This window comes from Pseudophryne corroboree, chromosome 1 (assembly GCF_028390025.1).
Source record: "Pseudophryne corroboree isolate aPseCor3 chromosome 1, aPseCor3.hap2, whole genome shotgun sequence".
NCBI classification, from domain to species: Eukaryota; Metazoa; Chordata; class Amphibia; order Anura; family Myobatrachidae; genus Pseudophryne; species Pseudophryne corroboree.
In genome coordinates, this window is record NC_086444.1 from 1,208,915,754 (window position 1) to 1,208,941,333 (window position 25,580).

At 46.3% G+C, this 25,580-nt stretch overlaps 1 protein-coding gene across 1 annotated transcript; it reads right to left on the reverse strand.

Moving 5' to 3' along the window:
- Positions 1 to 1,556: 1,556 nt before the first annotated feature.
- On the reverse strand, positions 1,557 to 4,908 carry LOC135051488 (uncharacterized). The gene is made up of 3 exons (XM_063957399.1): positions 4,264 to 4,908; positions 2,366 to 2,477; positions 1,557 to 1,732 (listed from the first exon to the last, which is right to left on the reverse strand). The coding sequence occupies exons 1-3, from the start codon at positions 4,897 to 4,899 to the stop codon at positions 1,557 to 1,559; spliced, it is 924 nt and encodes a 307-aa protein (XP_063813469.1). The 5' UTR covers positions 4,900 to 4,908.
- Between the last annotated feature and the right edge of the window lie 20,672 nt (positions 4,909 to 25,580).

Sequence of the window (25,580 nt, forward strand, 5' to 3'; positions counted from 1 at the left end):
GGGTCTCGGCTTTACAACTTTGCCGAGCAGCTACTTGGTCAGGAGCAAATACGTTTGTAAAATTCTACAAAATTGATATCCTGGCTGAGGAGGACCTGGAGTTCTCTCATTTGGTGCTGCAGAGTCATCCGCACTCTCCCGCCCGTTTGGGAGCTTTGGTATAATCCCCATGGTCCTTACGGAGTCCCCAGCATCCACTTAGGACGTTAGAGAAAATAAGAATTTACTTACCGATAATTCTATTTCTCATAGTCCGTAGTGGATGCTGGGCGCCCATCCCAAGTGCGGATTGTCTGCAATACTTGTACATAGTTATTGTTACAAAAATCGGGTTATTATTGTTGTGAGCCATCTTTCAGAGGCTCCTCTGTTATCATGCTGTTAACTGGGTTCAGATCACAGGTTATACGGTGTGATTGGTGTGGCTGGTATGAGTCTTACCCGGGATTCAAAATCCTTCCTTATTGTGTACGCTCGTCCGGGCACAGTATCCTAACTGAGGCTTGGAGGAGGGTCATAGGGGGAGGAGCCAGTGCACACCAGATAGTCCTAAAGCTTTCTTTAGATGTGCCCAGTCTCCTGCGGAGCCGCTATTCCCCATGGTCCTTACGGAGTCCCCAGCATCCACTACGGACTATGAGAAATAGAATTATCGGTAAGTAAATTCTTATTTTTTTTTGTGTGTGTGTCATTGCGTGAGGGAGGAGACAACCAATAATTTGTGTATAGGGACAGCATGTGTGACCCCAAAATTTGCCCCTGCAAGGGGTACATATCTCTGTTATCAGCTGTGGGCCAGTGTACATACATACAGTGGATCCTAAATATTTGTGGGTACCCCCGAAAATGGGTGTTTTTTAAGGATATTCCGCTATTGCCCCCACCTCTGTAACACACTCCCGCACCAAGTCCAACTTTCCTCCACTCTCCCTAGCTGAAGGCACGCCACCTGCTAGCCACCTCTTACTCACCTCTCTCATTCCTCCTCCCACTCACCCGGTCCCCATCCCCGTTCACCCTCCAGCCATTTATTCCCACCTGCAGAGCTGTAACTAGACTTTTTGGTGCCCTGTGCCAGGAAGAGAATTAGCACCCTCCAGTTTGGAATTCTCTAGCTTTCTATGCAAGGGCAGTTAGCTCAATGAATAAAGTGTCCGACTGCAATGTCATAGACAACAGGTTTGAATCCCGGGCATATCAGCATCCCAAAATGTCATAAAGGACAGTGCTACTGAATAACAAAGAGCTATCAAGTCAAGTCCATGAATGCTGTATAGGTATTAGTGACAAAAGCGGTGGGGGTAGAAGACAGGGGCAGTCAGGAGATTCAAAAAGGGGGGAAGCTGCAATTGAAAGTAGTTAGGTCATTCATAATTGACAAGTGCTACCCTGCAGTGCTATGTGCGGAGCACACTCTGCACACACCTAGTGACGGCCCTGCCCACCTCTACAGCGACCATACAGTTTATTCTGGCAAAAATAAATAAAAATGCAATCTCGTCCTTTCATGCTTGTTTCTCTGTAATGTAAATCAAGCTAAGCAAATGAAAATACATTTACACCAATGTCAATGATCCTAGAAATGTTGGCTGATGCCTTGTACTAATTATGTACCTGCACATTTCCTTACACAGCCCTGCGTACCCGGAGCACACAGCTTTCCTCTTCTCCAACACATCTTCCGGCCTGTACAACTTCTGAGAGAGGCCGAGATACCCTTCCACGTCATAGCCTGGGAGAAGACAATTCTCAGCTAAATGCTCATGACAGGTAAATCCTTGTGAATGTACAATACTTAGTTATAAAAACCTGTTTAACAGTTGTTTTCCCATTGTAACTAACATTCATGCTTTCCTGACACAGGCGCTACTTACCGCTCAGCAACAGTGTTGCACCTTAGGCTGGTCACTAGTATCACAATATTCATGAATACCATTGCAAAACCGATATAAAACCAGCCTAGTGAATATTACAGATATTCCATGTAGCGTCTCAGAAAACGCAGCCATCGCCCTGTAATGTCCAGTACAGCCTGACCACCACCAGCAGATGGAGCAGGAGAAACGCAGATAAATATGGTGGCGGTAGGCCCGGATTTGGTGCATGCATTCACTTTATTCTATGTATATTTATAATGTTTCATATATATGATATAAACTGAGGTCTCAGTCATTGCTGAGTTATTCTCATGCATTTGCTTTGTACAGGTGGAATACAAGTGGTGATGAGCTGTGCAGTGAGTGGGGGATGGGACACAGTGGGATATTAGGTGTAAATGGACAATCGCAGGGCTGGTTGGTGAGATGTTTGTTTTGTTTCAGTGCCCTGTTGTTACTGCAGTGCAGCCTCTATGGTATATACTCACTGATGTTATGGCACAGCCAGATCCATATTGCTCGAATCTTCTCAATGTTGTTTGTGGACTTTTTGGTGATTTTATGTACAATTTCCTTTACTGAGGCATTTTGTGACTGAATCTGTAAAAAAAGAGCGCACGATTATATATAGGTATTACCAGGGGCGGATTGGGAACAAAAAGCGGCCCTGGAAAAATTTGCACTAGTGGCCCCACATGGGCAGCACCAGAGGTGTAAGGTCTAGCCATGGGCCATGGCAGCAGCACCCTCCCCCCAAGACTTTCCAGATAGTGGGCATGTCCAGCATCAAGGGGGAAGTTAAAAAGAAATAAAATGAAATATTATGAGCACATTATATGATACACCTTCAGAATTTAAGAAACTATATAATTCTTTAGAAAGATATATTTTCTTGCTTATTACACCAACTGTATCCCAGTCACTATTCACTCAATCTTATATGTCAGCCAAGCAGGCAGACAGAGCATACACTAGATCATCTGCAATCACAGGCTAAGTGGCAGTAATTTCCATATATGCAAATTATTTTGCATCTTATTCATTATGTCTATAAAAAGGACCACATGTCCTCAAACTAAATAGGCCCCACCGGGAATCTTCCCTGTAAACCCTATGGCCAATCCGCCTCTGGGTACTACAGCACTGTGGAAACCAACATTTATTGGATCCATCAAGTTTCATGAAAATACAACCTATTAAACGAATAGAGATATGGAAAATGCAGCCTATCCATTAACTAGGAGCCAGTGACATCACTGAGAATGCAGCCTATCCAGTCACTAGTGACATCACTGAGAATGTAGCCTATCCATTAACTAGGAGCCAGTGACATCACTGAGAGTGCAGCCTATCCAGTCACTAGGAGCCAGTGACATCACTGAGAGTGCAGCCTATCCAGTCACTAGGAGCCAGTGACATCACTGAGAGTGCAGCCTATCCAGTCACTAGGAGACAGTGACATCACTGTGAATTCAGGCTATCCAGTCACTAGGAGCCAGCGACATCACTGAGAGTGCAGCCTATCCATTAACTAGGAGCCAGTGATATCGCTGAGAGTGCAGCCTATCCAGTCACTAGGAGACAGTGACATCACTGTGAATTCAGGCTATCCAGTCACTAGGAGCCAGCGACATCCCTGAGAGTGCAGCCTATCCAGTCTCTAGGAAGCAGTGACATCACTGAGAGTGCAGCCTATCCAGTCTCTAGGAAGCAGTGACATCACTGAGAGTGCAGCCTATCCATTTACTAGGAGATAGTGACATCACTCAGGGTGTAGCCTATCCAGTCACTAATACCCAGTGACATCACTGACAGTGCTGCCTATCCATCTACTAGGAGACAGTGACATAACTGAGAGAGCAGCCTATACATTCCCTAGGAGACAGTGACATCACCGAGAGTGCAGCCTATCAATAACTAGGAGCCAGTGACATCACTGAGAGTGCAGCCTATCCAGTCACTAGGAACTAGTGACATCACTGAGAGTGCAGCCTATCCAGTCACTAGGAGCTAGTGACATCACTGAGAGTGCAGCCTATCAATAACTAGGAGCTAGTGACATCACTGAGAGTGCAGCCTATCCATTCATTAGTGGCCAGTATTCTTTAGTTTCACTAATGATAAACACACTTAATTTTGACATTGAAGGATTTCCATTTTCTTATAATTTTGTTTCCTTAGCAACTTCTGTGGCATCATTCTAGACTACCTTGAAGTGAAACTCATTGACTTGCTATTTGGAGTTTGCAGCACTAAACTGGAAACATAACTTGACATTTACTTCCTGCTCCTTTATAATAGAACACTGCCCTTTAGGTCTGGGACATTGTATCCACAAGTCAACATACAGTAATTGAAGAAAACCAGTATGATATTATGGAGATACCTGATTGCTCAAGGAAAGAACATAGTCATCAATGTGGGTAAAGCCTACTGGTGGGAACAATTCATCCCTCTTCTTCCTCTTTAAGGGTCTTATCTCAAAAGGATTCTTACTGAAATCACATCCTCTGCCATGGTCCTCCTGGGTACTGTCTGCAGGCTGATTAGTAATAATGTTCTTGAGGTGGTCTCCTGCACTACTCTTGGCCACAGAGGTCTTTTCCTCGGAACCCTCATGGATATTATTAACCTTTGTTGACCAGAAATGGAAAACTTCTTTCTTCGTTTCAGAATTTGATGCCTCTTTTCCTTGAGAGCTTGAGACCTTGAGGGTTCTTGACTTCTGCTCGATAACCTTCTTTGGAGTTGTTTTACTGGAGCTGTGGATGTCCGCATGGTTACTCTTATGTATCTCATATATGTTCCCATTCTGATAATCAAGAGTTTTGGAAGACATGTTGGTCTCGACATTGGCTTGAAGGACTTGCTCATGGTCTTGATTGGACTGAGATGACCCTTTTGAATTTTTTTTGTAATTTTTGTTATTGTTGCCCTTTTTTGGCAAAATCGTTTTCATGGAATGGGACTTTCCACATTGCCCATTTTCAGAAATTGTCCCAATACCGTTACTACGACCCATTCTCTTGTGTTTTTGTCTCTACAGTTTGTAGCCTACATGGACGAAAACAAAAGCAATAGCAGTGTTACACGAGAGAGAGCCTTTTGGAGGACATATTACACTCTGGGTCTAGGGCTCCCTGTGTACCACATAACAAGTTATTCTATGGGCAATACTTCAAAATGTAAAATAGTGCACATGGTCCAAAAATCTGCCAAAAGCAACAGAAGAAAGGAAAAGTCACTTTTGTGGCAGCTGGAATGCATTGCGTTTCAACACTCAAGCTAGTTCACGAGGAAGAAGTCACCTGATGTAAATCAGTGCCTCCTGCCATGTACATAATAGCAAAGGAAGGAAGGACCAAGAGTTTGGCTGGGAACTTGCAATACTGAGAAGTGATGAGTCCCATAGCCAATCTGTTTGGTAAATCCTACTGTATTTCATGTGACTGTGGTTGCCATGACATCAAACTGTAAGTCATTAATAGAATCTTGCAAGAAAAGAGAAAGGGACAGAGGACACCACCCAGTATTTTTTACCAGCTAGGCAGAGGGATTTTATTACCTCTATGTTAAAACAACACCCGTCACCTTTTTCCACTATAATGCAGCTTTAAGTAAATACTGAGGTGTACCATTTATTGCAAAAATCTGTGTCACTAGCCATTTTCCCCATGGATGGTGATGCCAACTAAGGATCAATATAACTTTTGAAAACAAATTTGCTTGCACCCTATAGGATGCGTGCAAAGTCAAGCAAGGTTTCCTTCCCAGATAACCTGTGCAGTATTAGTGTGAAAGGTTCCCCTGTCCCTTAGGGACCGATTCAATTATGTGTGATGTACCACCAAACTTCTCTGCATAATATTGCGTCAGATTATTTAGAGATATATGCACCAATATGCTCTTACTGGCTCCTGTTATTTTATGGTACCAGATATTACCAAAGCAATCCAGTATTCCTCTGGAAGAGGACATGCTCTGAAAAGCAGCTATCCCCACCATCCCCACCACTGCTACCTAATCTGACACGACTGGTTTGACTGCACATGCATGTGAGTTTACACAGGGCACAGGGAGGCCAGAGAGGGGTGGAAGGATCTGAACAAATCCTTCTTGGCAACCTGGATCGCCTTCCTATAGTAAGGAGCAGGGCTCCAGGAACTAATGGCTTCCGAAGATGACATCAGTTCCCACAATCATAGTTTCAGTTTTCCCAATTTAGTGAATGAGGTCGGTATGACACATAGAGACTGTGCGGTGCGCAGGAGATATCAGTGCTATCTCCTGCCTTGCAGCAATGGGTCTCTTACTAAAAATATGCAGAAACTATTGTTAGTTCTCTCGAGCAGGGCCCTCTTCCCTAAGATGCTTTTCCTTCCCTGACTTATACCATCATCTCCTCCCCACTGCCAACATTGACTCCGAAACCTCAGGGTTCAGCCGCCACGGCTTTTGTGGGTAATGTAACTGCTTGTGCCGAAGTGGTTATATAGATTTTGTTTGCTCTACTTTGGTTTATGTACTATGTAAGCGTGCTACAGACCCCTTGTGGCACCATATAACTAAAGGATAATAATAATAATAATAATAATAATAATAATAAATACGATTTTACTTACCGGTAAATCTATTTCTCGTAGTCCGTAGTGGATGCTGGGACTCCGTAAGGACCATGGGGATTAGCGGCTCCGCAGGAGACTGGGCACAACTAAAGAAAGCTTTAGGACTACCTGGTGTGCACTGGCTCCTCCCACTAAGACCCTCCTCCAGACCTCAGTTAGGACACTGTGCCCGGAAGAGCTGACACAAATAGGAAGGATTTTGAATCCCGGGTAAGACTCATACCAGCCACACCAATCACACCGTATAACTCGTGATACTATACCCAGTTAACAGTATGAAATATAACTGAGCCTCTCAACAGATGGCTCAACAATAACCCTTTAGTTAGGCAATAACTATAAACAAGTATTGCAGACAATCCGCACTTGGGATGGGCGCCCAGCATCCACTACGGACTACGAGAAATAGATTTACCGGTGAGTAAAATCTTATTTTCTCTGACGTCCTAAGTGGATGCTGGGACTCCGTAAGGACCATGGGGATTATACCAAAGCTCCCAAACGGGCGGGAGAGTGCGGATGACTCTGCAGCACCGAATGAGCAAACTCTAGGTCCTCCTCAGCCAGGGTATCAAACTTGTAGACTGTTGCAAAAATGTTTGAACCCGACCAAGTAACAGCTCGGCAAAGTTGTAAAGCCGAGACCCCTCGGGCAGCCGCCCAAGAAGAGCCCACTTTGCTCGTGGAATGGGCTTTTACAGATTTAGGGTGCGGCAGTCCAGCCGCAGCATGTGCAAGTTGAATCGTGCTACAGATCCAGCGAGCAATAGTCTGCTTAGAAGAAGGAGCACCCAGCTTGTTGGGTGCATACAGGATAAATAGCGAGTCAGTTTTCCTGACTCCAGCCGTCCTGGAAACATATACTTTTCAGGGCCCTGACTACGTCCAGTAACTTGGAATCCTCCAAGTCCCAAGTAGCCGCAGGCACCACAATAGGTTGGTTCACATGAAAAACTGATACCACCTTAGGAAGGAATTGGGAACGAGTCCTCAATTCCGCCTTATCCATATAAAATACAGATAAGGGCTTTTGTATGACAAAGCCGCCAATTCTGATACACGCCTGGCCGACGCCACGGCCCACAGCATGACCACTTTCCACGTGAGGTATTGTAGCTCCACGGATTTAAGTGGCTCAACCCAATGCGACTTCAGGAAATCCAACACCACGTTTGAGATCCCACGGTGCCACTTGAGGCACAAACGGGGGCTGACTATGCAGCACTCCCTTAACAAAAGTCCGAACTTCAGGCAGTGAAGCCAGTTCTATTTTGGAAGAAAATCGATAGAGCCGAAATCTGGACCTTCATGGAACCCAATTTTAGGCCCATAGTCACCTCTGACTGTAGGAAGTGCAGAAATCGACCTAGCTGAAATTTCTCCTTTGGGGCCTTCCTGGCCTCACAGCACGCAACATATTTCCACCATATGCGGTGATAATGGTTTGCGTTCACTTCTTTCATAGCTTTAAATAGCGTAGGGATAACTTCCTCCGGAATGCCCTTTTCCTTCAGGATCCGGCGTTCAACCGCCATGCCGTCAAACGCAGCCGCGGTACGTCTTGGAACAGACAGGCCCCCTGCTGCAGCAGGTCCTGTCTGAGCGGCAGAGGCCATGGGTCCTCTGAGATCATTTCTTGGAGTTCTGGTTACCAAGCTTTTCTTGGCCAACCCGGAACAATGAGTATAGTTCTTACTCCTCTCCTTCTTATTATTCTCATTACCCTGGGTAAGAGAGGCAGAGAAGGGAACACATACACCGACTGGTACACCCACGGTGTTACCAGAGCGTCCACAGCTATCGCCTGAGGGTCCCTTGACCTGGCGCAATATCTTTGTAGCTTTTTGTTGAGGCGGGACGCCATCATGTCCACCTGTGGCCTTTCCCAACGGTGTACAATCATTTGGAAAACTTCTGGATGAAGTCCCCACTCTCCCGGGTGGAGGTCGTGTCTTCTGAGAAAGTCTGCTTCTCAGTTGTCCACTCCGGGAATGAACACTGCTGACAGTGCTAACACATGATTTTCCGCCCATCGGAGAATCCTTGTGGCTTCTGCCATCGCCTTCCTGCTTCTTGTGCCGCCCTGTCGGTTTACATGAGCGACCGCCGTGATGTTGTCTGACTGGATCAGCACCGGCCGGTGTTGAAGCAGGGGTCTAGCGTGACATAGGGCATTGTAAATGGCCCTTAGTTCCAGAATATTTATGTGTAGGGAAGTCTCCTGACTTTTCCATAGCCTTGGAAGTTTCTTCCCTGTGTGACTGCCCCCCAGCCTCGAAGGCTGGCATCCGTGGTCACCAGGACCCAGTCCTGTATGCCGAATCTGCGGCCCCCTAGAAGATGAGCACTCTGCAGCCACCACAACAGCGACACCCTGGCCCTTGGAGACAGGGTTATCCGCCGATGCATCTGAAGATGCGACCCGGACCACTTGTCCAACAGATCCCACTGGAAAATCCTTGCATGGGACCTGGCGAATGGAATTTCTTCGTAAGAAGCTACCATCCTTCCCAGGGCTCGCGTGCATTGATGCACAGACACCTGTATACGTATTCGGAGGTCTCTGTCTAGAGACGACAACTCCTTGGACTTCTCCTCCGGGAGAAACCCTTTTTATCCTGTTCTGTGTCCAAAACCATACCCAGGAACAGTAGACGCGTCGTAGGAACCAGCTGCGACTTTGGAATATTCAGAATCCAGCCGTGCTGTTGTAGCACTTCCCGAGATAGTGCTACTCCGCCGAACAACTGCTCCCTGGACCTCGCCTTTATAAGGAGATCGTCCAAGTACGGGATAATTATTTCGGCCATTACCTTGGTAAATACCTCGGTGCCGGGGACAGACCAACGGAAACGTCTGGAATTGGTAATGACAATCCTGTACCACAATTTTGAGGTACTCCTGGTGAAGAGGGTAAATAGGGACATGCAGGTAAGCATCCTTGATGTCCAGTGATACCATGAAATTCTCCAGGCTTGCAATAATCGCCCTGAGCGATTCCATTTTGAACTTGAACCTTCGTATATAAGTGTTCAAGGCTTTCAATTTTAGAATGGGTCCCACCGAACCGTCTGATTTCGGTACCACAACATTTTGGAATAGTAACCCCGGCCTTGTTGAAGGAGGGGTACCTTGATTTCACCTGCTGGAAGTACAGCTTGTGAATTGCCGCCAGTACTACCTTTCTCCGAGGGCAGCAGGCAAGGCTGATGTGAGGTAACGGCGAGGGGGAGTCACCTCGAACTCCAGCCTGTATCCCTGTGATACTATTTGCAGCACCTAGGGATCCACCTGTGGGCAAGCCCACTGGTCCCTGAAGTTCCCGAGACACGCCCCTACCGCACCTGTCTCCACCTATGGAGCCCCAGCGTCATGCGGTGGACTCAGAGGAAGCGGGGGAAGATTTTTGATCCTGGGAACTGGCTGCTGGTGCAGCTTTTTCCTTCTTCCCTTGTCTCTGTGCAGAAAGGAAGCGCCTTTGACCCGCTTGCTTTTCTGAAGCCGAAAGGACTGTACCTGAAAATACAGTGCTTTCTTAGGCTGTGAGGAAACCTGAGGTAAAAATTTTTCTTCCCAGCTGTTGCTGTGGATACGAGGTCCCAGAGACCATCCCCAAACAATTCCTCACCCTTATAAGGCAGAATCTCCATGTGCCTTTTATAGGCAGCATCACCTGTCCACTGCCGGGTTTCTAATACCCTCCTGGCAGAATGGACATTGCATTAATTCTGGATGCCAGCCGGCAAATATCCCTCTGTGCATCCTTTATATCTAAGACGACGTCTTTAATATGCTCTATGTTAGCAAACTATTATCCCTGTCTTAGAGTATTAATATTATCTGACTGGGTATCAGACCACGCTGCAGCAGCACTATTTATGCTGAGGCAATTGCAGGTCTCAGTATATAACCTGAGTGTGTATATACAGACTTCAAGATAGCCTCCTGCTTTTTATCAGCAGGCTCCTTCAAGGTGGCCGAATCCTAAGACGGCAGTGCCACCTTTTTTTGACAAACGTGTGAGCGCCTTATCCACCATAAGGGATATCTCCCAACGTGACCTATCCTCTGGCGGGAAAGGGTACGCCATCAGTAACTTTTTAGAAATTACCAGTTTCTTATCGGTGGAACCCACGCTACTTTACACACTTCATTCATTCATCTGATGGGGGAACAAAACACTGGCTGCTTTTTCTCCCCAAAAATAAAACCCCTTTTATGTGGTACTTGGGTTCATGTCAGAAATGCGTAACACATTTTTCATTGCCGAGATCATGTAACGGATGTTCCTAGTGGATTGTGTATATGTCTCAACCTCGTCGACACTGGAGTCAGACTCCGTGTCGACATCTGTGTCTGCCATCTGAGGTAACGGGCGCTTTTTTGAGCCCCTGATGGCCTTTGAGACGCCTGGGCAGGCGCGGGCTGAGAAGCCGGCTGTCCCACAGCTGTTTTACGTCATCCAGCCTTCTATGTAAGGAGTTTACATTGTCGGTTAATACCTTCCACCTATCCATCCACTCTGGTGTCGGCCCCACAGGGGGCGACATCCCATTTATCGGCCTCTGCTCCACCTCCACGTAACCTTCCTCATCCCACATGTCGACACAGACGTACCGACACACAGCACACACACAGGGAATGCTCTGACTGAGGACAGGACCCAACAAAGTCCTTTGGGGAGACAGAGAGAGAGTATGCCAGCACACACCAGAGCGCTATATAATGCAGGGATTAACACTATAACTGAGTGATTTTTCCCCCAATAGCTGCTTGTATAAACAATATTGCGCCTAAATTTAGTGCCCCCCCTCTCTTTTTAACCCTTTGAGCCTGAAAACTACAGATGAGAGCCTGGGGAGCTGTCTTCCAGCTGCACTGTGAAGAGAAAATGGCGCCAGTGTGCTGAGGGAGATAGCTCCGCCCCTTTTTCGCTGACTTTTCTCCCGCTTTTTTATGGATTCTGGCAGGGGTATTTATCACATATATAGCCTCTGGGGCTATATATTGTGATGATTTTGCCAGGCAAGGTGTTTATATTGCTGCTCAGGGCGCCCCCCTTCCCCAGCGCCCTGCACCCATCAGTGACCGGAGTGTGAGGTGTGCATGAGGAGCAATGGCGCACAGCTGCAGTGCTGTGCGCTACCTTGGCTAAGACTGATGTCTTCTGCCGCCGATTTTCCGGAACACTTCTTGCTTCTGGCTCTGTAAGGGGGACGGCGGCGCGGCTCCGGGAACGAACACCAAGGTCGGTTCCATGCGGTCGATCCCTCTGGAGCTAATGGTGTCCAGTAGCCTAAGAAGCCCACAATACCACCAGTTAGGTAGGTTCGCTTCTTCTCCCCTTAGTCCCTCGCTGCAGTGAGCCTGTTGCCAGCAGATCTCACTGTAAAATAAAAAAACTAAATATACTTTCTTTCTAGGAGCTCAGGAGAGCCCCTAGTGTGCATCCAGCTCAGCCGGGCACAAGATTCTAACTGAGGTCTGGAGGAGTGTCATAGTGGGAGGAGCCAGTGCACACCAGGTAGTCTTAAAGCTTTCTTTAGTTGTGCCCAGTCTCCTGCGGAGCCGCTAATCCCCATGGTCCTTACGGAGTCCCAGCATCCACTTAGGACGTCAGAGAAATTATTATTATTGTTATTATTATTATTATTATTATTATTATGATGCATGCACTATATAACAGTCCTTTAGTACTTTGACTTGATCCACTTAGTGATCCTGGCTACTGTATCCTTTTCAGCACAGGTCAGGTGGACCTGACCTGTGCTGAAAAGGGTGTAGTACTGGTGACCTGGACGCCGGGATACCGGCGGGGGATCCCGGCGGGGAGGGGCGAGTGCAGCAAGCCCCTTGCGGGCTCGCTGCGCTCGCCACGCTGCGGGCTCGGTGGCGACCTGCGGTCGCCACGGGTTCTATTCCCACTCTATGGGTGTCGTGGACACCCACGAGTGGAAATAGTCCCTGTTGGTCGGCATGCCGACCATCGGGATAGTGAGCCGTCGGGCTCATGGAGGAGGTCATGTGACTGTCGGTCAGCTGACTGGCGGTCACATGAATACCACCCTGTGTTACTGTAGCCAGGCTTGTTGCTAGACAGATGCTACTACCCATTTGGAATGTTGCTGAATGTCTCTGTGCATTGCAATCTGTGACACATGCAGGTCTACTGGAAATAACCAGGTTTGCTAAAATTAGTGAGCAGGTGCCAGCTGCAGTGAAGGTTAGCTACATGTATTATTAGCGGTGCTGTCGTACAACATTGCTCCATCATCCTACATTCTTATCCCTCCATTACTGCTCCACACAGTAATAATTGTTTATGTTCTTACTAGGGATGAGCGGGTTCGGTTCCTCGGAATCCGAACCCGCCCGAACTTCAGTTTTTTTTACACGGGGCCGAGCGACTCGGATCTTCCCGCCTTGCTCGGTTAACCCGAGCGCGCCCGAACGTCATCATCCCGGTGTCGGATTCTCGCGAGACTCGGATTCTATATAAGGAGCCGCGCGTCGCCGCCATTTTCACACGTGCATTGAGATTCATAGGGAGAGGACGTGGCTGGCGTCCTCTCCATTTATAGAGAAGAGAGTGAGACAGTAGAGAGAGACACAGTAGTAATTTTGGGGAGCATTAGGAGGAGTACTAGTAGTTACTTGCTGAAGTGATAGATAGTGTGACTGTATTATCTGACTTGTGGGGGAGACACTGACAGTGGGGAGCAGTTAGAGTCTGAGAGCAGGACTCAGGAGTACATATAACGTACAGTGCACACTTTTGCTGCCAGAGTGCCACACTGCCATTGTGACCACACTGACCACCAGTATATTGTGATTGTCTGCTTAGGAGTACTACTTGCAAGTTGCTGATAGTGTGACCAGTGACCTGACCACCAGTTTAATAATCACCACCAGTGAGTTTAATATATATATATATAGATATATATATAATTGTATATAATATATATATAATATTGTATACCACCTACCCGTGGTTTTTTTTTTCCTTTCTTCTTTATACATACTACTATAGTAGCTTACTGTAGCAGTCTGCGGTGCTGCTGAGCTGACAGTGTCCAGCAGGTCCATCATCAGTCATTACATAATAAATATATATACCTGTCCGGCTGCAGTACTAGTGATATTATATATATATATATATATATTGATTTCATCTCATTATCATCCAGTCTATATTAGCAGCAGACACAGTACGGTAGTCCACGGCTGTAGCTACCTCTGTGTCGGCAGTCGCTCGTCCATCCATAATTGTATACTACCTACCCGTGGTTTTTTTTTTTTCTTCTTTATACATACTACTATAGTAGCTTACTGTAGCAGTCTGCGGTGCTGCTGAGCTGACAGTGTCCAGCAGGTCCGTCATCAGTCATTACATAATAAATATATATACCTGTCCGGCTGCAGTACTAGTGATATTATATATATATATATATTGATTTCATCTCATTATCATCCAGTCTATATTAGCAGCAGACACAGTACGGTAGTCCACGGCTGTAGCTACCTCTGTGTCGGCAGTCGCTCGTCCATCCATAATTGTATACCACCTACCCGTGGTTTTTTTTTTTCTTTCTTCTTTATACATACTACTATAGTAGCTTACTGTAGCAGTCTGCGGTGCTGCTGAGCTGACAGTGTCCAGCAGGTCCGTCATCAGTCATTACATAATAAATATATATACCTGTCCGGCTGCAGTACTAGTGATATTATATATATATATTGATTTCATCTCATTATCATCCAGTCTATATTAGCAGCAGACACAGTACGGTAGTCCACGGCTGTAGCTACCTCTGTGTCGGCAGTCGCTCGTCCATCCATAATTGTATACCACCTACCCGTGGGTTTTTTTTTTCTTTCTTCTTTATACATACTACTATAGTAGCTTACTATAGCAGTCTGCGGTGCTGCTGAGCTGACAGTGTCCAGCAGGTCCGTCATCAGTCATTACATAATAAATATATCTACCTGTCCGGCTGCAGTACTAGTGTGATATAATATATATTGATTTCATCTCATTATCATCAAGTCTATATTAGCAGCAGACACAGTACGGTAGTCCACGGCTGTAGCTACCTCTGTGTCGGCAGTCGCTCGTCCATCCATAATTGTATACCACCTACCCGTGGTTTTTTTTTTCTTTCTTCTTTATACATACTACTATAGTAGCTTACTGTAGCAGTCTGCGGTGCTGCTGAGCTGACAGTGTCCAGCAGGTCCGTCATCAGTCATTACATAATAAATATATCTACCTGTCCGGCTGCAGTACTAGTGTGATATAATATATATTGATTTCATCTCATTATCATCCAGTCTATATTAGCAGCAGACACAGTACGGTAGTCCACGGCTGTAGCTACCTCTGTGTCGGCAGTCGCTCGTCCATCCATAATTGTATACCACCTACCCGTGGTTTTTTTTTTTCTTTCTTCTTTATACATACTACTATAGTAGCTTACTGTAGCAGTCTGCGGTGCTGCTGAGCTGACAGTGTCCAGCAGGTCCGTCATCAGTCATTACATAATAAATATATCTACCTGTCCGGCTGCAGTACTAGTGTGATATAATATATATTGATTTCATCTCATTATCATCCAGTCTATATTAGCAGCAGACACAGTACGGTAGTCTACGGCTGTAGCTACCTCTGTGTCTTTTAGTTGTGCCTATTAAAATATGGAGAACAAAAATGTTGAGGTTCCAAAATTAGGGAAAGATCAAGATCCACTTCCACCTCGTGCTGAAGCTGCTGCCACTAGTCATGGCCGAGACGATGAAATGCCAGCAACGTCGTCTGCCAAGGCCGATGCCCAATGTCATAGTACAGAGCATGTAAAATCCAAAACACCAAATATCAGTAAAAAAAGGACTCCAAAATCTAAAATAAAATTGTCGGAGGAGAAGCGTAAACTTGCCAATATGCCATTTACCACACGGAGTGGCAAGGAACGGCTGAGGCCCTGGCCTATGTTCATGGCTAGTGGTTCAGCTTCACATGAGGATGGAAGCACTCAGCCTCTCGCTAGAAAACTGAAAAGACTCAAGCTGGCAAAAGCACCGCAAAGAACTGTGCGTTCTTCGAAATCCCAAATCCACAAGGAGAGTCCAATTGTGTCGGTTGCGATGCCTGACCTTCCCAACACTGGACGTGAAGAGCATGCGCCTTCCACCATTTGCACGCCCCCTGCAAGTGCTGGAAGGAGCACCCGCAGTCCAGTTCCTGATAGTCAGATTGAAGATGTCAGTGTTGAAGTACACCAGGATGAGGAGGATATGGGTGTTGCTGGTGCTGGGGAGGAAATTGACAAGGAGGATTCTGATGGTGAGGTGGTTTGTTTAAGTCAGGCACCCGGGGAGACACCTGTTGTCCGTGGGAGGAATAGGGCCGTTGACATGCCTGGTGAAAATACCAAAAAAATCAGCTCTTCGGTGTGGAAGTATTTCACCAGAAATGCGGACAACATTTGTCAAGCCGTGTGTTGCCTTTGTCAAGCTGTAATAAGTAGGGGTAAGGACGTTAACCACCTCGGAACATCCTCCCTTATACGTCACCTGCAGCGCATTCATAATAAGTCAGTGACAAGTTCAAAAACTTTGGGCGACAGCGGAAGCAGTCCACTGACCAGTAAATCCCTTCCTCTTGTAACCAAGCTCACGCAAACCACCCCACCAACTCCCTCAGTGTCAATTTCCTCCTTCCCCAGGAATGCCAATAGTCCTGCAGGCCATGTCACTGGCAATTCTGACGAGTCCTCTCCTGCCTGGGATTCCTCCGATGCATCCTTGCGTGTAACGCCTACTGCTGCTGGCGCTGCTGTTGTTGCTGCTGGGAGTCGATGGTCATCCCAGAGGGGAAGTCGTAAGCCCACTTTTACTACTTCCACCAAGCAATTGACTGTCCAACAGTCCTTTGCGAGGAAGATGAAATATCACAGCAGTCATCCTGTTGCAAAGCGGATAACTGAGGCCTTGACAACTATGTTGGTGTTAGACGTGCGTCCGGTATCCGCCGTTAGTTCACAGGGAACTAGACAATTTCTTGAGGTAGTGTGCCCCCGTTACCAAATACCATCTAGGTTCCACTTCTCTAGGCAGGCGATACCGAGAATGTACACGGACGTCAGAAAAAGACTCACCAGTGTCCTAAAAAATGCAGTTGTACCCAATGTCCACTTAACCACGGACATGTGGACAAGTGGAGCAGGGCAGGGTCAGGACTATATGACTGTGACAGCCCACTGGGTAGATGTATGGACTCCCGTTGCAAGAACAGCAGCGGCGGCACCAGTAGCAGCATCTCGCAAACGCCAACTCTTTCCTAGGCAGGCTACGCTTTGTATCACCGGTTTCCAGAATACGCACACAGCTGAAAACCTCTTACGGCAACTGAGGAAGATCATCGCGGAATGGCTTACCCCAATTGGACTCTCCTGTGGATTTGTGGCATCGGACAACGCCAGCAATATTGTGTGTGCATTAAATATGGGCAAATTCCAGCACGTCCCATGTTTTGCACATACCTTGAATTTGGTGGTGCAGAATTTTTTAAAAAACGACAGGGGCGTGCAAGAGATGCTGTCGGTGGCCAGAAGAATTGCGGGACACTTTCGGCATACAGGCACCACGTACAGAAGACTGGAGCACCACCAAAAACGCCTGAACCTGCCCTGCCATCATCTGAAGCAAGAAGTGGTAACGAGGTGGAATTCAACCCTCTATATGCTTCAGAGGTTGGAGGAGCAGCAAAAGGCCATTCAAGCCTATACAATTGAGCACGATATAGGAGGTGGAATGTACCTGTCTCAAGCGCAGTGGAGAATGATTTCAACGTTGTGCAAGGTTCTGCAACCTTTTGAACTTGCCACACGTGAAGTCAGTTCAGACACTGCCAGCCTGAGTCAGGTCATTCCCCTCATCAGGCTTTTGCAGAAGAAGCTGGAGGCATTGAAGGAGGAGCTAAAAGGGAGCGATTCCGCTAGGCATGTGGGACTTGTGGATGGAGCCCTTAATTCGCTTAACAAGGATTCACGGGTGGTCAATCTGTTGAAATAAGAGCACTACATTTTGGCCACCGTGCTCGATCCTAGATTTAAAACCTACCTTGGATCTCTCTTTCCGGCAGACACAAGTCTGCTGGGGTTCAAAGACCTGCTGGTGACAAAATTGTCAAGTCAAGCGGAACGCGACCTGTCAACATCTCCTCCTTCACATTCTCCCGCAACTGGGGGTGCGAGGAAAAGGCTCAGAATTCCGAGCCCACCCGCTGGCGGTGATGCAGGGCAGTCTGGAGCGACTGCTGATGCTGACATCTGGTCCGGACTGAAGGACCTGACAACGATTACGGACATGTCGTCTACTGTCACTGCATATGATTCTCTCACCATTGAAAGAATGGTGGAGGATTATATGAGTGACCGCATCCAAGTAGGCACGTCAGACAGTCCGTACTTATACTGGCAGGAAAAAGAGGCAATTTGGAGGCCCTTGCACAAACTGGCTTTATTCTACCTAAGTTGCCCTCCCACAAGTGTGTACTCCGAAAGAGTGTTTAGTGCCGCCGCTCACCTTGTCAGCAATCTGCGTACGAGGTTACCTCCAGAAAATGTGGAGAAGATGATGTTCATTAAAATGAATTATAATCAATTCCTCCGTGGAGACATTGACCAGCAGCAATTGCCTCCACAAAGTACACAGGGAGCTGAGATGGTGGATTCCAGTGGGGACGAATTGATAATCTGTGAGGAGCGGGATGTACACGGTGATATATCGGAGGATGATGATGAGGTGGACATCTTGCCTCTGTAGAGCCAGTTTGTGCAAGGAGAGATTAATTGCTTCTTTTTCGGTGGGGGTCCAAACCAACCCGTCATTTCAGTCACAGTCGTGTGGCAGACCCTGTCACTGAAATGATGGGTTGGTTAAAGTGTGCATGTCCTGTTTATACAACATAAGGGTGGGTGGGAGGGCCCAAGGACAATTCCATCTTGCACCTCTTTTTTCTTTCATTTTTCTTTGCGTCATGTGCTGTTTGGGGAGTGTTTTTTGGAAGGGCCATCCTGCGTGACACTGCAGTGCCACTCCTAGATGGGCCAGGTGTTTGTGTCGGCCACTAGGGTCGCTTATCTTACTCACACAGCTACCTCATTGCGCCTCTTTTTTTCTTCTTTGCGTCATGTGCTGTTTGGGGAGTGTTTTTTGGAAGGGCCATCCTGCGTGACACTGCAGTGCCACTCCTAGATGGGCCAGGTGTTTGTGTCGGCCACTAGGGTCGCTTAGCTTACTCACACAGCTACCTCATTGCGCCTCTTTTTTTCTTCTTTGCGTCATGTGCTGTTTGGGGAGTGTTTTTTGGAAGGGCCATCCTGCGTGACACTGCAGTGCCACTCCTAGATGGGCCAGGTGTTTGTGTCGGCCACTAGGGTCGCTTATCTTACTCACACAGCTACCTCATTGCGCCTCTTTTTTTCTTCTTTGCGTCATGTGCTGTTTGGGGAGTGTTTTTTGGAAGGGCCATCCTGCGTGACACTGCAGTGCCACTCCTAGATGGGCCAGGTGTTTGTGTCGGCCACTAGGGTCGCTTATCTTACTCACACAGCTACCTCATTGCGCCTCTTTTTTTCTTCTTTGCGTCATGTGCTGTTTGGGGAGTGTTTTTTGGAAGGGCCATCCTGCGTGACACTGCAGTGCCACTCCTAGATGGGCCAGGTGTTTGTGTCGGCCACTAGGGTCGCTTAGCTTACTCACACAGCTACCTCATTGCTCCTCTTTTTTTCTTCTTTGCGTCATGTGCTGTTTGGGGAGTGTTTTTTGGAAGGGCCATCCTGCGTGACACTGCAGTGCCACTCCTAGATGGGCCAGGTGTTTGTGTCGGCCACTAGGGTCGCTTAGCTTACTCACACAGCTACCTCATTGCGCCTCTTTTTTTCTTTGCGTCATGTGCTGTTTGGAGAGTGTTTTTTGGAAGGGCCATCCTGCGTGACACTGCAGTGCCACTCCTAGATGGGCCAGGTGTTTGTGTCGGCCACTAGGGTCGCTTAGCTTAGTCATCCAACGACCTCGGTGCAAATTTTAGGACTAAAAATAATATTGTGAGGTGTGAGGTATTCAGAATAGACTGAAAATGAGTGGAAATTATGGTTTTTGAGGTTAATAATACTTTGGGATCAAAATGACCCCCAAATTCTATGATTTAAGCTGTTTTTTAGGGTTTTTTGAAAAAAACACCCGAATCCAAAACACACCCGAATCCGACAAAAAAAATTCGGTGAGGTTTTGCCAAAACGCGGTCGAACCCAAAACACGGCTGCGGAACCGAACCCAAAACCAAAACACAAAACCCGAAAAATTTCAAGTGCACATCCCTAGTTCTTACAAAGACAATTGATTGCCACAACCATTTCTGGGTGCACTATAATCTCATACAGTACATCAGGCAGCATCTGTTCCCAAGCACAGGGCACCCCTGGTGTACAGTGTATACTGAGGGTCCTGGGCTTTAAGTGAGGTGTACCTTACAGACCACAAAGCTCTGGTGACAGCTACTGCGTACTGTACGTGTCCATCCTGCACGATATAGAAATCCACAGAGATAAGACACAAATATTTTACCTTGTGTTTGTCATTCCTTAAGAAGTGCAAAGAGAGATTCTATCCATACAGAGAGCGTTTTCGGGGCAGCGCAAGGGAAAAGGGGGGGGGTCTCGGCAGCAATTTCAGGGCAGCTGCATCGAAAATATGGCACAGGCAGGAGGCTTCCATAGTTTCTGCAACAACCCTCTAATTGTGGCGCAATTGTAATTAGAGCGTGATCGCAGTTGATGAGCAGCGGTTTGCATATAGGGCGGCCTTGCGCTGCGATGGGCGCCCCCCCAGCATGCGATTACAAGAGTAGCAAATTCTGCTAAAAAGCAGAATCTGCTACTCTTACTGAATAAGGTCCTTGATTCAGGTTTATAAGTAAGCAAAAATGCAAGCAATTGGGCAAAACCATGTTGTACTGCAGATGGGGCAGATGTAACACGTGCAGAGATTTAGATTTGGGTGGGTTATATTGTTTCTGTGCATGGTAAATACTGGCTGCTTTTGTATGTAGCCACCAAATGTTAGCTTTTAGATTTCAGTTAAACACACCCCACACAACTCTAAATCTCTCTGCACATGTTACATCTGCCGACCCTGCAGTGGTTCCTACTTATTGTAAGTAAGGCGGCTGCCGCTACCCTCATGCCTGGAGAGGAGACAGGGAGTTCTGGGTCCCGGCACCTGTGTAATGTATCTTACAAGTGCAGATGCCGCAGTGTGACTGCACATGCCAAACCCCTGGCTTTTATAGACTGCATCATTTTTTTTTTACAAGATAAAAACGATACGCAGAATACCACTTCCCCAGCGCCTCACTCCACGTTAGCAGAATTTCCGACTCTTAAATCCGTGTTGCTCCTTATACGTTAGGTTGGGAGAAACTCTCAAGTATGTCACAGGAGTTTTACCGGAAAAAGAGGTAATATGCAAACATAGTGTGATACTGTATAAAAAGATTTTTTAATACATCACACACATAAGACACGAATGCATCACATAAATCAAATAAAAACAATTAAAAATACACAAAAACCACACATTTGTGGTGCAGACTTTCACTAGTAGGACTGCCCTCCTAAACAACGACAATAGTAATGGCTATTACCAGCTGTTAGTGAGAACTGGCTCACGTCAGTTCTAAAAGCATGAGTACCCCAGAGTATATCACCAGGCTACAGCACAGGGAATCCCTGGTCTCAGAACTCCTTTACACTCCGGATCAGTCCAAACACCTCGCTGTCCACATGTAGGGGGTCAGTCCAAAGAGCACCCACTCGTTCCAACCCTCCACGGGTCTTTCTAAAGGTCAGCGCCAATGTGACAGTCCCTTAGTGAATGTCTGCACCACAAATGTGTGGTTTTTGTGTATTTTTGTTTTTATTTGATTTATGTGATGCATTCGTGTCTTATGTGTGTGATGTATTAAAAAATCTTTTTATACAGTATCACACTATGTTTGCATATTACCTCTTTTCCCGGTTAAACTCCTGTGACATACTTGAGAGTTTCTCCCAACCTAACGTATAAGGAGCTACACGGATTTAAGAATCGGAAATTCTGCTAACGTGGATTGAGGCGCTGGGGAAGTGGTATTCTGCGTATCGTTTTTATCTTGTATTCTATGCTGGAGTTGGGAAAAGCCTCTTGTGGTTTACTGCACTACTAGCCACCTTTGCGCACTGTTTGGTACTTCGCACTATATATTACAGCATTTTATTTTTGCCTTATTCATTTTATATAGGAGAAATTTGTGACTTTATATTTTGTTGCCCATTCTTTATACTATTGTGATTTCTGTGTAAGGCTAATCTACCTGAGTTACAGGTAATGCATTTTGGCTTCAGAAGTGGCTTCTGTAGCTGAGAGATAAAGTACAAGCCAATCAAGCCCTATCTGTCATGTTACAGGTTGTGTTTGAAAAGTGACAGTTGGAAGCAGATTGACTGGCACTTTATCTCTCTCCACTGTATCAGTCTCCAAGGATTAGTAAATCTCCCCCACAGTTATTCCATTGTTTCCGTCTCAGAAGACTACAGAGCAAAGACATATCGTTTGCACTTGATTTATTTTTACCCAACTTCTGTGACTCGGAGGAAGGGGTTTTATACAGCTCATCCTGCCTGCTGACACAGGCGTTCATTAAGTGGTGTACTCTCATGGCCTCTTATATCAGATGAATGTGCTTTATACAGAGGTTACAATAACCCGGCACCTTACAGCTTAGTCAGACACCAGCGACGGCAGAACAGAAAGAAATCATTGACGCAGCTCCTGATCGATAGAAAGAAATCCATACTCACAGATACTGCAAGTCTAACCTTATTAGGAGCGGCATACGCAAATGTATAAATGCCATGCAGCGGCCAGGGAAATAATTATATTTGTGTGTCTTGTCTGGACCCAGAAATGCTTCATTTTTGGCAGGCAGTCTGGTTGCTGCAGATCCACAGATGTTAATTTAATTATGAATTTAATTGCAAAACAGGAGCCAGATTTTTAGCTGTAGCCATCATCTAACCTCACTGTTTGGCAAACTGATGCGATCAACTACAGTATATCTCAGTATGAAATACACCGTGATGCACTTTAATGCTAACGATCAAAGTCTGTTGCGCTAGTTGCTTGTGTACGGTTTGAAGCAGCGTAAATTCCAAGTGGTAAACGCCATTGGCGATGCTATTCAAAGCCGCAGTGTCTGTGGTAGTTTCAGCCGCTGGATTTAAAGGGCCATTATTAATAAATACACAACCAGACAACTAAAACCGCCAAAAGAAACAGCAGAATAGAAAGGCGCCACTAAATAAGTGTACCCCCCCCCAAGTGTACATTCCAAAAGTTATTCTGCCACAACCCGTGCAGTTCCTCTTTCCTCCCTGGGGTGTCGCTCTCTGCTTTGGTGCTTCTAGCACACTCTGGTCTGTATCAGTAATATCAGATATTTGGTACTTGGAGTGTGCGCCTGCATTTTCTCTGTAGTACTAACAAGTCTCAGCATGGCAGCACCTCTTATGATGTTTAGAATTAGAGTGTGCAGTACAGCCCCCCCGCTCCCCATATATTAGTAGATATCATTCAGCAATACTCACAAATACATTTCAATGCTGCTTTTTGATGTCTTCCCTTTAATAACTTTAGAATGCAGCAGAAAACGATTGTTTGTTTTAGGTGTATTTCTTGTCCCTGTATATACAGTATCGGGCTATAGAGCACATTCTCTATAATAGATGTGCTCAGGTAGGATAATGCCTGCCTTACATCCTTCCCCTACAGCTTCGAGCTCCAGTATAGTAACGTATGCTTTTTCAAATAAAAATGAAAACTACAGATGCTGGAAACTTATGTATGCCATTTAAGCTTAAACTGTTTATTTTAACATTTTTAAACGCCTTAACTGCGAATTGCGAAGCATCTCCTTATCGAAATCCTGTCGAATCCCATTCAGATCATTTCTCTGCATGAATGTGATCTTTTGTGTAACACGTGAAAGCTTCACCTTGACAAAAACCGACAGTCGGTGTGAATTTCGCAAAAAGTGTAAAACTAAGGAAAATCCTGAAATGGTGGCGTGCTTAGTTGCACACACGCATGCCTGCGCGCACATACATGAAAACACCTACACAATTAACAGATGAAACTAAAAAAGCTAATTTTGTAGTCGCTGACTATGGCTCGTCCATATAACGCCCCCGACATACCGGCCTTATTCTAGCCATCCCCCGTTACCTGACTACCTGTCACTCACTTTGCAAATAAATCTTCTGTGCACATGCCGTCGCTAATCCGGCTTCGCACATGGGAATTATGGCTTTGGCGCATGCGCAGCAGCAAAACATCGCTCCACCGTGTCCACCATCAACTACCCACCTCTATTGCAGGCCCATATTTCTTTTTGAGGGATTATACATGCCAGGGCCCCGCTGTAATGGTCTTGGCATGTATAATACAGTTATAGTACTTTGTGTTGTACCTTTGTGTTGTCCAGGCATGTTGGTGACACTGCTAGCTCTGTATTCTGCTAATCACTGGGTTATCTCATGCCAGCTGCAATAGTGGGAAAGTCTGAGGTGACCTGACCAGTCAATGTACTTACAGTCCAGGGCTTGCGGAGAGCGAGGTCAGACCTGACACTGGATGGACGGTCAGTTTAGTCCCAGTGGCATGTCCTTTTATACCCTGGGGACTGGCTCCTGTATTTCCCTCACACACACCTCTTCTGCGCAGAAAGCTCTATAAATACTACAAAGGCTCGTTACACACTTTCCGTTCCCTACGCAGGATAACACAGAACAGTTGTGATGATAAAGCAGTTTGAACGTAAATACACAGGGCAGAGCCTGGACCGTACTATTGTTCTACATGTTACCTAGTAACGCCATAGAAGCTGTTTAAGGTAGAATTTTAGTCATAGCACAATATAGATAAATAAGGGGGACATTTACTAAGCAGTTATAAGAGCGGAGAAGTGAGCCAGTGGAGAAGTTGTCCCATCAACCAATCAGCAGCTCTGTATCATTTTATAGTATGCAAATTATAGATGTTACTTCGGGGCTGATTGGTTGCCATGGGCAACTTCTCCACTGGCTCACTCCTCCGCTCTTATCACTGCTTAGTAAATGTCCCCTTAGTAACTAATAACCATTAAAGTCTTATTTAGGGTTGATGTCCACCCACAGTAAAGATGTAACGGTAATCTCCCTGCGCCAGGTCACAGGGCCTCAACTGTGCAGGGGATACCCAGCCCGGGGCACCTAGCCATGCTCGACAGGTAAGGTTTGGGTTAATTCACTGACATCTCTTGTGATAAGAGAGCTGACTGGACAGCTGCATCAGCCATCCAATCGTCTTCTGATAAAGCAAGGGGTGGCAGCGCCATTACAGTGGAGGGATTGGATCAGAGGGCAATGCAAGAAGCCCATAGGCTTCTATTTGGTAACGCCATCTACCCACCAGGTCCATGCTCTGGAATGCATTGGCTAGCGATGGCCATCGGTGGGGTGCCAATTGATAATTGCCATCGATGATACTATCAATGATAACCATCAATGGTACACAAACCATCTATGGTGATCCATCGATGATTTGCACCACTCGATGGCCACCACTGAAAGGTGCTGGCTGGTCCACGGACCAATGAAAAACAAGGGGCGGGGCTTAGTGGGTGTCAGGGGGCGGAGTTATTTTCCATGTCCCGACACCACATAAAAAAAAAAGTATTTGGTTATACCTTTCCATCTATGGAGGGAAACCATCTGGTGCTCCCCCATCGATGGCAAAAGTATTCTGCATGGGCCATAAACCATCGATGATTTTGAATAATTGATGGTCGATGGCCATTCCTAGTATTGGCGCAGATTTTGATTTAGCCTCAGGGAAACAGCTAGTTAGCATATTTTGCATCACCTACAAAGTTTACACAAAGGTTAGATCTTTTTTTTTTTTTTTGTCTAAATAAACTTTTTGCTCTTTAACTTCCAAACTT